The 14,731-nt window shown below is 35.7% G+C and overlaps 1 protein-coding gene across 1 annotated transcript in view; it reads right to left on the reverse strand.

Annotated features, from left to right (window-relative positions):
- Positions 1-342: 342 nt before the first annotated feature.
- Positions 343-14,731, reverse strand: part of DROSHA (drosha ribonuclease III) — a 99,987-nt gene continuing 85,598 nt past the window's right edge. Inside the window, 7 exon segments of the mRNA XM_043975570.1 lie at positions 343-2,871; positions 3,191-3,309; positions 6,312-6,358; positions 7,222-7,314; positions 11,018-11,121; positions 11,230-11,312; positions 13,018-13,159. Of these exon segments, the coding sequence (XP_043831505.1) occupies positions 2,824-2,871; positions 3,191-3,309; positions 6,312-6,358; positions 7,222-7,314; positions 11,018-11,121; positions 11,230-11,312; positions 13,018-13,159 (636 nt within the window). The 3' untranslated portion in view covers positions 343-2,823.

Raw genomic sequence — 14,731 nt, forward strand, 5'->3', positions numbered from 1 at the left:
TGTTGCAAGAATCGAGTAAGATTCAACATTAAAACATTCTGTAGATGCCAATTACTATTAGGAAGACACTTTAGACTTGTTCTTGTAGGGAAGAAGTAGGAACAATCCAAAGAAGTTATTAAGAGCCAAAGTTAGGCTTGATGTAAGGGACAACTTCCTAATAATTACTGCTACTGAAATGGGCTACCTTGAGAGGGAGTGAGACCTATCTTACTAGGTCTCTCAAGTGTAGGCTGGATAACCACTTGTCCCAGATGTTGAAGGGGGGATAACCTCTGATTTCATTTCCAATTTCAACTGATTATATAATGTAAGAAGTCTATTGGCATGGCTTTGCTTTTAAATAGATGCTTTATTGATTTTTTTTTTTTTACATTGCTGTCACTTATCAATAATCCCTTCCCCCACCCCAATTTACCCCTCCACTGTAACCAATAAGCAGTTAAGCGAAACAAAATGACACACCAGCCATATATAACAATATAGGTCTCATTTCATACATAGAGTCTATATAACATCCCTGGAGGATGTTTCACAGGCAGCACTCTGCATTGCACTGATCAGACGTCCAGTGTCTGCTGGAGCCGTTTTCCTTTATGTACAGTCATTATGCAAAGTCCTTTCCCTTCTGCTAACTTCATTCTGCATTGGTTCACGAAAGCCATTCAAGTTTGTCTGTCTGAATTTCTTATGCTTGCAATTTCTTATGGCATTCTAATATTTCATTACATTAATATAACAAAATTTGTCCAGCCATTCCCCAATTTGTGGGCACTCAGATTGTTTTGGGTATTCTTCTAACCACAAAAACTGCACCTACACTATTATTTGTAAATCTGGGATCATGCCTTTTTGCCTCTGACTTCCTTAGGCTATTTGCAAAGTAGTGATTACTGGGTCAAAACTTATGCACAACATAGTAACTTTTCTATTATGGTTCCATATTGTTTTCCAGAATGGTTGAATGGACCAATTCACAACCACATACTACTAGTTTAGAGCTCTTTTTTCCACACAATCCCTTTAACATTACTATTTTCATCTCTGTCAAGTGTTGAAGTAGGAAGTTTTATAAATGTTTTATTCCGTATTTCCTTATTATTAGTTACTTGAAGCATTCTTTCAAATGGCTGCTGGTAGTTTATATTTATTCTTTTGGAAAATGCTTGTTCATATCTTTTGAGCACACAGCTATTGGGGAATGGCTTTCAAGCTTTCCACATTTATATCAATTCCTTTGACTTCTTGTACATCAGACACTTATCAGGAACATCTCATGTTAAATTTTTTTTCACAATAAGATTCTGATATGTAACTTTTATACTTCTCCAGATTTCAGCAGCATATAATATTGACAGAAGCTGAAAAAGGTCACAAATAGAACAAGGAAGAAAAATGACAAGGACTAGAGAAAACACGGTTCTACATGGAACTAGGAATTATTCCTTGACACAAAGCAGGTTGGTTTTATTTTCTAGATACAATGATACATAAGGACTCAGTGAAAGCCTCTTTAGCTCCACATACACTGTTCCCTAGGTGTTTGGCAAGATATTCCCAACATTCACTTCTGTCTTTACTAATACCTGCTAATATAATTAATATAATACAGAATTTCACTGATTTTGTCAGTGTGAATGCTCCCTCCACTGACAAATTTCAAAACTCTCCCATAACTTAATAGATGGTCCCATGGTCCCATAAGTTGCTACAAGGCAAAAAAAAAAAATCCATTACCTGGTAGTCATTCTTCTGGTGATGAGCCTTTCTGAACTTGAAGGCTAGTCCTCAAGGCAACAGATCAAGAGTCTGCTTTCAGACTCATACTTACAACTTGGTAGAATCTATGAGGTTTGCGCTCTGATGGAATAACCGTTAAAAACTCAGGACCACCTCTAGTCACTGACATTAGAATTTAAATAGAGGATAGCCCAGATATACACACAATTTAAGGTCAAAAGAAGCATACTTTAAGAGTCTAATAGTATTAGATAAACTTATGATTTTCTGATGCTCAAACATCATAAAGGTTAGGGATAGGATAATTCCAATTTCTATACTTGTATTCAGTTTTTGGTGTGATACAAAGAATTGAATACAGATCAATTGTTATACATTGGTCTTGGAGGGTGATCATACACCACTCACTTCTCTGTATAATAAAGAGATCGGACAATACGATCTCGTCCTTTCCAGTTCAAACATTCTATGATGAATTCTATTAAATAATGTTATGAAAAATAATAAGCCACTTCTACCACCCTCCCACAACACAGAAGGCACTTTGCTATATATTTTCTCCAAAGATTTTGTAATGTGAAAAGTATAAAGACAAATTAAAGGTCAAGTTTCAAAAACTGTTGTATTTTCTAATGAGTTATAATTTTGCACTTTTGTCACTTTTGAAAGTGACAAATCAAGAAAAATGGGGATCTTTATTTTGGAAACAGAGACAAAGAATAATCTTTTTTTGGTGGTGGTGGGGGGGGAAGCTTAAAATATTTTTCCCTTTACTACACACCAGCAAAGTTAACTTAAAAAAAAAACACAACACTATTTTCAACATCACATTAAACTATTAACTTAGTTTTTACTACCTTTTTTCCCTACCAAACTTTCGAAGAACGTATGGTCTGTGATTCAAATGTCCATCCCAATGACACTGGAACATACAGATGTCTTTTTTTCCCCTCTCAGTTTTAAGTCTATTATTAGAGTTTCCTTTCTTCAGAAGACAAATTGCTTAGAGAGAACTGGCTTCCACATGCATGAGATGTTTCTGAAAGTATAGCTGTCTGGCATACTGTAGACCAAATATCTGGTTCATGGACTTAATTCTTCACGTTTCACTTGTATGTATGGTGTCACCACCTAAGACAGAGAGATAGGGTTATATTCCTGGAAGGCGATACTTAACTGGATTTTATACTTAAAAGAACAAACAAGTGAGAATATTATATATGCTAGCTGATCAAAGTATTTTTCAAAATGAAGAGAAATAAAATATTTCCTAATTAAGAAAGCTAAAACAGATGAAAAGACCCTTATGACAACAACTTGACATTTTATTTTAATGGGTACACTTCATTCATTGTCTGCATGAAACTAGGTTATGTCTCCATGGGCCATAGTCACAGTTATTAAGCAACTAAATATGCCACCGCTTCCATGCCCTCCTTTATTTCCTTACTTCGTCAGTCTCATCTGGCTCTTTCTCCTGATGCTCTCTTTCCCACCTCATTTCTTTCAACTCTTGTCTGTATTTCCGTTCAATGAACCGCTTCTGATGGGCCATCTGGGGAAAGTTATCTGACACAAGGAGAAATATTTTACATTTAATAAAGTGTAACCACTAGTGCAGAGAATACTTCAAATTGCTTTTTTCCCCTCCCTTTTACAAGGAAAGGAGAAAAAAGCTAGTTTGTTATTTTCTCTCATTCATTCAGCACTCAAACAAATTGGAAGTCCTGGATCATCCGACCACAATTTCAAGATGATTTTAACATCTGCTACAAATTTTGAGTATGAGAACCATCAACACAAATAGAAATGTTAAAATGCACAGGCACAATTTGGGAATTATTTCTCTTACATGCTTTAAAATCACTCTTACAGCAACAAGTGCTTTACAGGAAAAATTAAAGGGCACAGTGAAGTGGGGCTGTACACGGTGTATTGTGTAAGATGGTCTACACTAAAAATTTCTGAAAAAATAAATGGCTCACACTATCTTGCTGTTATTTGTGGAGAATTAGAGTTTTTGAAAAGAAAACAGCAGAAAAGCTATTTGGCTAGTTAGTCTGAGCACAAAAGCTCAGGCTAATTAGTCAAATAACAAAATGAAAGCATGTATAGAGATAGTAGTCAAGGAAATTTCATCTTTTATTTTTGGAAAAGAAGAAATGGGAATCGAGTCCATTTCCCTGAATGCTGCAGCATATCTCCACTTCAGTGACTGTCCAGCCTCTGCCTGAATACTTCCAAGAAGGGGGAACCGTCCACATCCCAGACCACTTTGGGACAGCTCTGTTAGAAAGTTTTCCTGGACAGTAAGGCTAAATTGGCCTTTTTGCAACTTCTACCCATTGTTCATGGTTCTGTTTCTGGGGCCAAACACGTAAGTCCTATCCTTATTCCAAATGATAACCTTTTAAAAAACACTTAAGACAACTATCTCCCTGAAGGACAAGTTGTCCTCTTGACAGGCTAAACTTTCCTAATCTTCAACTGACCATCATATGATACACTCAAAACCATTCCTCATCCTGGGTACCCTAATCCATTCTCCAGCTTATCCAGCTTCTTCAACTGGTGCCAAGAACTGAACACAATATTCCAGACAAAATCTGATGACAGTACAATACAGTGGAATTTTCACTAACTTGTTCCTGAACAAGCTATGCCTCTCTTTATGTATACTAAGTATTCATTACCTTTTTTTGGTTGTCCTGTCATACTGCTAAAACATACTGAGTTTATGGTCCACTAAAACTCCCAGATCTATTTCTCTTCTTCCAACCCCCCCCCCCCCAACTCCCTTTTTTTTTGGTGGGGCAATGAGGGTGAAGTGACTTGCCCAGGGTCACATAGCTAGTAAGTGTCAAGTGTCTGAGGCTGGATTTGAACTCAGGTCCTCCTGAATCCAGGGCCAGTGCTCTATCCACTGCGCCACCTAGCTGCCCCCCCTTTTTTTTAAGAAATAGTTCTGGGGGAGGGGGCAGCTAGGTGGCGCAGTGGATAGAGCACTGGCCCTGGATTCAGGAGGACCTGAGTTCAAATCCAGCCTCAGACACTTGACACTTACTAGCTGTGTGACCCTGGGCAAGTCACTTCACCCCAATTGCCTCACCAAAAACAAAAAACAAAACAAAACAAAAAGTTAACTATACCTCCCCAACCTTAGAGTTTTGAAGCTGATTTTTTGTGTCAAATTATAAAAATTACATAAATTTATCTCTACTGAATTTCCTATTACTACAGCCAGTCCAGTGTTCTAGCCTGTCAAGGTATTTTTGTATGCTGCTATTCAGTGTACTGGCTATGCCCTCCAGCTTTGTGCTGCCTGAACATGATATTCCTACCTTCTATGTCTTTATCCAAGTCACTGATTAATAATGTTAAACAACAAAGAGCCAAACATAGAACCCTGTAGTAAGTACTCCACAGATGATCTCCTGGAACACTGACAATGAACAATGAACAACTCTTTTGAGTCCAGCTTCTCAACTTGTTCTATCTAAATCACCTAGTCCATTACCTTTCCATCTTTTCCCCATAAACTGTAAGAGATGTTCTAAGTAAAAAGATCCAATTGTCTGTAAGCCACATTTGTCTTTCTTAGATCACAGGAAATATTCTCATGCTCAAGGATCCTGTTGTTGGGCATTAAAAGTTTCTAAAACTTTACTTCCTGCTTCATTTGGTCCAAGTACTTACAACTAATAAATATGGGTTGTAATTTCATACTCTGAAAGCAGATCTAGTACACGAGATACTTTATCTGGGCTGAGTTATGACACTTAAATGAACTTGGCCTGTAATTTATCAATTTAATTTCAAAATCTGAAATGTGTGTATTTAATTAGAGGCAGCTAGGTGGTTCAGTGGATAGAGTATTGGTCCTGGAGTTAGGAAGACCTGAGTTCAAATCTGACCTTAAACAATTATTAGTTGAACGACCCTGGGCAAGTCACTTAACCTGTTTGGCTTAATCCACTGGAGAAGGAAATGACAAACCACTACATCATATTTGCCAAGAAAACCCCACTGACAACATTGGTGTATTATGGTCCACAAGGTCATGAAGAGTCAGACATGACTGGACAACAAATATTTAATTACAGTAAGAGATACTTACATACCAATATATCAACTCCTATTTTTATTGTGGTACAGGGAAAAAAAATGCCATCTTGTAGTCTCACAAACCCTTTTTGCAGAAGTTATTATATAAAATTTTATCTTCCTCTCATCCAATCTCAGGGCAAAACAGATTCCTCTAATAGCTACACTATATAAGGATTCTTAAGGCATATAAGAAAGAATTAGAAAATATATATACCAGAATTGGTTTATAGGATAAAACAAATTCTTATAATATCATGTTAAGAAAAAAATCTAGAATATGCTTTTTAAAAGCATGCTACTATAAGCCCATATTCATGCTACATATTTCAATATAAAGTTATGAAGAAAAAAAGGAAGACTATACAATAATATTACGATCGATTGTTCCATTCTCTGCTTTCCTTTCTATAAAACATTAAGTATATCGTGAACTTATAACATAATAGGTATGGGGATCACCTTACATTTTTCAAGTGCATCCATTGCAGCTCCCATTTCTGCTTGTTGAATACTATTTTAAAAAAGAAATAAAAGTTGAAGTACTATCTACAAAATATTCAATATTTTTCAGAAACATATGTATATCTATAAAATAACAATAATGGCTCTCATATGTAGCTTTTGGCATTAGTTACATAGGCTATAGCTCTACACACACACACACACACACACACACACACACACACACACACACACACACACACACACAGAGTTTTAGTTATAGTTAGTTATATAGGACCAAAGAGCTAGAGTTGGAAGGGACCTTAGTGGCCCTGAAGTCCAGGGTTACATTTTATTAACCTCAGGCTTAACCTGTATGTGCAGGTATAATATTTTCCAAAATGATTTGTCATTAACTTGTATGTTACCATTGTAACTTACCCTCTCCTCTGATTTAATGAACTACTGTAGCAAAGTGAGAATATGTCTAATCCCATTCTTACCCCCACACCCCCACAACCAAATACATATTTTCATTCTCAAGACTGTCTTTTCTAGTTCAGAGTTAAGGCTCATCGGTCTAACAGGTTAAGCAAGAAAGTTAACCCTGCCATCACCCATGCCAAATCTATTTACTAGTTAAAATATCAAAATTTGGCATCTTGGAGATGGAAAGGAGATTATAGGTCATCTATATTTATCGAATCCCCACATTTTATAACTGAGGTCACAGACCCAGAAAGGTAAAGTGCTATTTGCCAGGGGTCAAAAACCAATAGGAAAACTAAAGCTAGAACTCAGGTTACCTGCCTTCTAGGCTAGTTCTTCTGAATTATACCATGTAACCCCTAGAATTGTTAACTTGGGGTTTCTCAAACAGAAAGGTCTTAAAAATCTAAAAGCCAAAACCAAAAAAGTATTTTTTTCCCCTACCTTGGGCCTTTCCCACAGCCTATTCTTTCCCCTTTGAAATAAACAGCCACAGTATAAGTTCTTGCATGAGATGGCCCCACTGTCTGAAGAGTCCTGAGAAAAAGAGAGATGTTATTTTTAGTAAAGTAGTCTCCTCCCAATTGGGAATCACATAGTACTCCAAGAACAAACAACTACTCAGCACATGGGGTAGGCAGCAATAAGAGTGCTGGTGGAGGAGTAAGGGTTAAAAGTTGGTATTTGTGGGGCAGTAAAAAAACAGTTTAAAATATGTAATAGAAAAATTCTTTGTTTTTCTCTGAAAATAGTTCTTAGGAAATAGCTCTTAACTGCCTGAAATCGAAGATATATAGGAAACAACCTAAATATACAAAATCAAAAGCCTTTCTCCAAATTATAAGTGGTGAGTTACAAACTATTTAGAACCATAAGAAAGATTATTCCAAATCATCATTAATAGAAAAGAAATGCAAATCAAGACATCTATTAGGTTTTACCTAACACCCAGAACCCCAGCAAAGATAAATAAAGAATGGTCAATGTTGGAAGGACTATGGAGCATAAAAGACATTCTTTTGGTAGAACTGTGAATTGTTCCAACCTTCCTGGAAAGCAATCTGGAATTATACTAAGAAAATGATGAAATGGCCATACCTTTTGACCCAGAGATCCCACTGCTAGGCATATACCACAAGAAGGTCAAAGACAAAGAAAATTTACATATACATTATGTATTCATTCACAGCAACACATTTTGTGGTAGCAAAGAACTGGAAACAAAGTAAATGGCCATCCATTTGGGGGATGGATGGATAAACTTTGGCACATGAATGTAATGGAATATTATCACACAATGAATGACAAATATATATGAACTAATGCCAGATAAAGTAATCAGAACCAAGAAAAGAATATGCACAATGACTATTTAAATGGAAATGGAAACAACAAAATGAAACTAAAGGTAGTGTAATTATAATAGCCAAGGTTGGCCATGAGATGAGAAAATGTACGTCTCTCCTCTGCTTTGCAGAGGTTTGAGGATTAATGCTGCAAAAATTTTCAGACCTGGTAGCTTTACTGTTAATTTAACTGAATGTCCTTTTCCCTCAACCTTGGTCTGCTGTCTTTTTAAAATCTGCATTCTCAAATTATATATTTATTTGGTATTAGGGGTGGCTCACTGGGTACCAGAAAGGGGAGAGATATGAAAACAAAACATCAATTAAATGAGCAAAACCAAAATACATTAAAAAATAAAATTAAAGTAAATAAGCAAACACAAAGAAATAAAATGAAGCTGGAAAGCAAAATAGAAAAAAGAAATTCTAGAAATTCTAGAATCATAGATTTAGAGCTGGAAGAGAGGTCATTATAGATCAACACATTCATTACACATGAAGAAAATGAAGCTGAGAAAAATTAATTAATTATTTGACAAGATTGTACAAGTAGTAAGTGACATAGGCAGGATCTAGTTGCTATTTTAAAGCTTTGCCTGTTAGGTGTCATATTTTTAGCAAAAAATTACTTTTTTTACTCCATGTATTTGTAAAATGTCAAATATAGGCCAACATTTTAGCATAAGAGAATTCATTAGGAATATACTTTAAACCTCTCCTGTATGATTTCATTTCTTTCTTAGGTTCATTTGACTATTTGTACATATCAGAAAAATTAAAAAAAATTAATTTCTAAATTATAACTTTTCAAAGAAAAAATATAATAGCAATTCAACAAATAGAATAAAGCCTACTGTATGTGTCAAAGACATACTGCAGGTTCCTAATGCAACAGAAGATAAACTGAAGGGGGAAAAACCAGACCATCTCTTTTATTTTCAACATGGGGGAGGGGTCTGTGAGTAGAGATAATAATTGTCCTTTTATTTATTCATGTTGGAGAATGAAAATGGTGAGCTTTCCTTGGATAAACAAAGAAAAAATGGATAAGGTCTTTAAGGTATATATTATCACAACAGTCTTCCATTAAATAGATCATCAATTCAGTGCTAGAATGGGCCTGAGACATCATCCAGTCCGTCTCTCTCATTTTCAAAATGAGTTATGGGTCATACAGGCAATAGCTGCAGTGTCAGGATATGAACCCAGATCTCCACACTCCAATTGCAGCTTTACCAGCTTGCTTTTATGGAATCGTAACCATCACTTAAATGATAAAGCATTCAAAACTTTCCATATCATATTGTATACAACCATTACATTTATTAGGCACAGCCTAGTTTCTTCCCTTTATCCTCAGAATAAATCAAACAGTTTTCATACGGACAACTTTCTGATATCAACACCCAGTTTCCATTCCCAATTCATTTGGTATATAATTTTGCTGATCTATCTCTGTACCTCAGTTTTTCTTTATGAAGTAAAGGAAAATTAGGCAGTTAGTAGCATCCTTTGTGATATCCAAATAAAAGGATATCCTATAAGTATCTTGGAAAACAATTAAAAACCCACAGATGGGGGCAGCTAGGTGGCGCAGTAAGTATATAGAGCACTGGCCTTGGATTCAGGAGGACCCGAGTTCAAATCTGGCCTCAGTCACTTAACCCCAATTGCCTTACCAAACAAACAAAAACCCCACAGATGAAGATCTGAAAAGGGTTTCTTTAAGCTGTTTAGAGGTCTTGTGGTATTAAAAAATTAATATGTACTATTATCTATACAAATACATTCTGTTTAAGTATATAAGTTAGAGTAAAATAATAAAAATGCTTTTAAAAAGCGGATACACTTAATGCTTTCTGTCTTTGTTCAAAAATTTTCTGTGTACTTCTCCTCTGTATTTTCCTTTAGAGCCTATATATGAGCCATAAAAACAAACTAATCACTTTATAATCACACCTTGTTTCTGACTAAAAGTAGTACTATGCAGTTTGAACAATGACCCATTCAAAAGTCCTGGCATTTTTCTCTTTTCAGAAAGAAAATTCACCCCAAAGGTGAGGATGTCAAGAGTTGAAGAAAAAGGAACAAGTTATATTTAGCATACTGTGGGTTTCAATGGCAACTAAAAAGCTACTTTTAGAATAGAAGATGAATGCTGTTTGGGGCTAAGACTAAGGTCAATTAATAGACCCACAAATCTATAAATATCTTAATAGTCAAGAGAATGTGCCACAAGCTATGAAGGTAATCCCAAAAGAAGAGTTCCAAGGACACTCTCCAAGTAGCATCCTTGAATCGGTACATGGCTTTCAGATGGGCTCAAGAGAATAAGTATTATCTGGATGTATAAATTCACCTCTCTGTGTTAGACCTGTTAAATCATTTTATAGTTGTATCTACAATACACACAGAAGGCAAGTGTCTTTTCATAAATATATATGTAATACATATATATATAAAAGAAATTATAAAATAGTTTTTATCCCAGCAAAACTAAAATGAGTGCAACAGAAAAGATAATCCAAATATTAATTGCAAAAAACTACATGTAATATTATCTTGTCTTTAAGAAAATTAGTGTTACTGCTTCAGTCATTAATATGTAAGAATTTTAGGACATGAAGAGAACTTTAAAATAATTTAGTTCACACCCTCATTTTACCCTTAAGACAGCTGTGGGTCAGAAAGGTTAAGTGAGTTGACAACCACTGCAAGCTGGGATGGAGCCAGAACCCAGGTCTCCAGACTGATTTACATCTAGCGCTCTTTCCACTGAAAAGTGATGTGTAATTATTTTATCTTGGTCACATGAAATATTTTTAAAATCAGGATAATCAAGTCTGAGCATACCATGTACAAAGGCCATGGTCTGTAGGCGATAGCTTACTTACTTATAGAGAGGAATGTCGGGCTCTTTTCCCTCTGTTCTAAGGGTCAGGCAGCACTGCTGAAGTTGGGATTTAGGATCATTCCAATCCTGATTCAAAATGAACTCCTGCAGTAAGTCCCCAAAAGACTATTCAATAATGGTTTTGGCATCACTGACTATTAAAAATAACACACTAAAAGAATATCAGTAGTTAAAAGTTTTCAAAGAACTAACCTTTAGCCTTGGAAAGAAGCACACATTCATGAAAGTGTGAACGTATTCCAAATCCTTGTCAATGTATAGTGCAGCAATAAATGCTGGAAAAGAGAATAATTTAAAAGGGTCTTTTAAGTAAAACTATGTTACCACCATTTATCAGTAAGTCTAGATCATTAAAATAAAATTTAATAATGTTCAAAAATTCTCAACTCTCTTTTTTCACCAATGCCACCTCTTTTCTCTTAAATCAGAAAGCAAGTCTGCCTTTTAATTCTAACTACAACAAACAGTAGCATTGTTGGGAGTGTGGCTAGTGGTTAAATCTACTCCTGTAAATACCATCCCTGGTATTAAATAGTGAAGAAAAAGGAACAAGTTCTATTTAGCACACTCTGGGTCTCAACAACTAAGGAATTACTTCAGAGTAGAAAATGAATACTATTTGTGAACAAGACTAAAATTAAGTAACACACCTGCAGACCCACAAATATCTTAACGCCTTAAAGTTGTCCTTCAAACTCTCATATCTCCTAAATTAGTAAGGGGGATTTATGACACTAAATAAACATTCTGGGGATCCAAACAGTGATATTAAAGTCACTTGCTTGCTCCAGCCTCTAAGTTTTCTATCTGTGTTTAAGGACCATATGCAGAAATTGACAATCATTAAACTAGATGCAAACAAAAGCTTGACTCACCAATTAAAATAAAACTAATTTTTAAAGCCCAGCAATTTTACTGGTTAAAAAAAGACTTTAAGAACATTAGTTTTAAAATCTTACCTTTAGAGAACAAATATTTTATTTGGGAAAAGTTATTTTAAAAACATCTTTCACTGAACTAAGAAAAACACTGACAATGGTTTTTAACTTTTCCAAATCAGTAAAATTTTAATTTTAAAATTTCAATATTTGGCTGTTTTTTTTGTTTTTATTTTTACTTTGCAAATGAACCAATTTCTTTTTGGTGTCCATGACGTTGTTTTTTTTTTTTTTTTTTTTTTTTTGGTTTTTGGTTTTTTTTTTTTGCAGGGCAATGGGGGTTAAGTGACTTGCCCAGGGTCACACAGCTAGTAAGTGTTAAGTGTCTGAGGCCGGATTTGAACTCAGGTACTCCTGAATCCAGGGCCGGTGCTTTAACCACTGCGCCATCTAGCTGCCCCCCATGACGTTGTTTTAACTACTAGGAATCAGACATCACAAAGATACAGACATGCTGGAACTGACAATCTCCTTATTTCAAGCAATACTTCAACAACACGGAAATTCAGTATAAAGAATTTAAATGACATTGTCAACTGGAAATATAATATGATATAAACAAATGAAATCTTTCCTTTTTGTTCACTGATACAATTGCTATAAAAGGTCACTGTGAGACTTTGTACCAAAAGAACAATCTAGTGATCACAATGTATGAAGTGGCTTTAGAATTTAGTGAATAAATAAATGCTCTTTGGGATCCTATAATGAGAAGACAACTCATAAGTCTTCAGTTGAAAAGAATTATGCTTTAGAATTCTAAATCTCCATATTTTCTTGCCCAACTTTATACAAAAGTGAAAAGACTTTAAAAAAAAAAACAAACTGAAATTAAAACAGTCTTGATGAACAATCTTATAATTCCAAATTATTCTAACAACTCTAGGGAAAAAGTACCAAAAAAAAGCACAAGAGCTTGGAAGATTATTTTAGCTGTAACACCCTAAATATGGATTATAGCTTTTGTGGTTTTCATCTGTTTTAACCTTTTCAATCTGAAAAATAAAGCTTAGGTGAAAGGTTTCATTCCGAGGGGACTCACATTCCAAAAGATCAGCCAATGTCTTAGTACGGAGAGCGACAGGTCTCTTGGTCTTGTCATTGGTAATGGCATATTCCTGCATGCCCAGCTCTTCTGCTACTTTTGCTTGTGTTCTGTTATTCACCAAGGAGCTGCGTAACAGCTGGCCCAAAAGATAAACAACTTTAGCAGATAGAATTATTTATTCTTTTTTCCCTTTAAGTCTGTCCTCTTATCGTCACCTTGGCCCCACTTAGCACAGTGGCACCAAGGGGCTCTGATGGTTGTTTTATAGCACAATACTATTTTCAGATGTGTCCTGAGCACCCCCAAATTCCTTCTAATTATTAATTGAGCATTCCCAAATCTGTCTTGACCTATTTAAAATTTTCAGTTTATTCTGCTTTTCTGGACTAACACTGCTGTGTAAAATGGAATAATGTATTTACTATTACTAAGAATAACCATAAAAACTTGTATTAAAATACTACTTTAAAGTTTTTTAAGGCAATTGAAATTTTGAATTTAACTGTCTTTCATTCTTGATGTGATGTGAACTCAGCTAAATCATTCTGGGAAAATATTTAGTAGAGAAGACATTCTGAGGAGAATTCCTAAGGAAAGATACTTGAGGTAGGAAGAACAATTATACTACAATACAATAAAAGGGGTAAAGAGGACTTGGTTTGCTGTGTGAGTAGTGAGAAGGGGTAGGATGGAAGAGCTACTGTGGAGATAAAAGCAGAAAGATTTGGAAACTGAATGGTTATTAAAGTAGGGAAGAATAAGGTATAGAGAATAATGTGGGCATCATGAACATGGGAAACTAAAAGAACGTTAGTACCTTCAACAGAAATAGGGAAATGCATTAGGGGAGTCAGGGAAAAAGTAATGAATTCTGTTATGTACATGCTGAGTTTGAGATGTCTCCAGAACAGCCAGTTTGAAATGTCTATAGGAAGGTGATGATTCAGCTCTAGAACTCAAGACTCAGGATAAGTATGAGAGTCATCTAGATGAAATTATAATTAAACCTATGGAAGTTGATGAGATCATGAAAAGAGTAGAGAGGGAAGAGCGCCCAGGACAGGGCCTTGGGTACTACTTCTTTTTTTTTTTTTTAATTTAATTAATTTATTTTTTGTGGGGCAATGAGGATTAAGTGACTTGCCCAGGGTCACACAGCTAGTAAGTGTCAAGTGTCTGAGGCCAGATTTGAACTCAGTTCCTCCTGAATCCAGGGCTGGTGCCTTATCCACTGCGCCACCTAGCTGCCCCCATCCTTGGGTACTTCTACAGGGAACGAACAGCATATGGATGACTGTGCAGCAAATGAGCCTGAATGTCTTATGTGTTGTGATAACTCAGAGTGAAGGTCAATGGTGTTAAATGAAGAGAAGTCAGGAAGTATAAGGACTGAGAACAGGTCATCACTTTTGGAAGGGGAAGAAAAAAATTCACGTGTGCATGCGTGCATGCATGTATGTGTGTATGTTGGGGGGAGGTTAGTTGTTGGAGCAACAGCTAGAGAGTTTTTTCTAGGAGATTGGCTGAGAAAGCGTGTGTGTGGGGGGGTTGATATTGGGTGATAACTGGCGGGGATGGTAAGGTCTACTAAAGAATAACAGAGATTTGGACCAGTTTGCAGTAGGGAAGGAACCAGTTTAAAGGAAGAGAGTAAAGGCAGAGGAGATTATTAAAAGGGTAATCCAGGGGGCATCTAGGTGGTGCAGTG

The sequence above is a fragment of the Dromiciops gliroides genome, chromosome 1 (assembly GCF_019393635.1).
Source record: "Dromiciops gliroides isolate mDroGli1 chromosome 1, mDroGli1.pri, whole genome shotgun sequence".
NCBI lineage: Eukaryota > Metazoa > Chordata > Mammalia > Microbiotheria > Microbiotheriidae > Dromiciops > Dromiciops gliroides.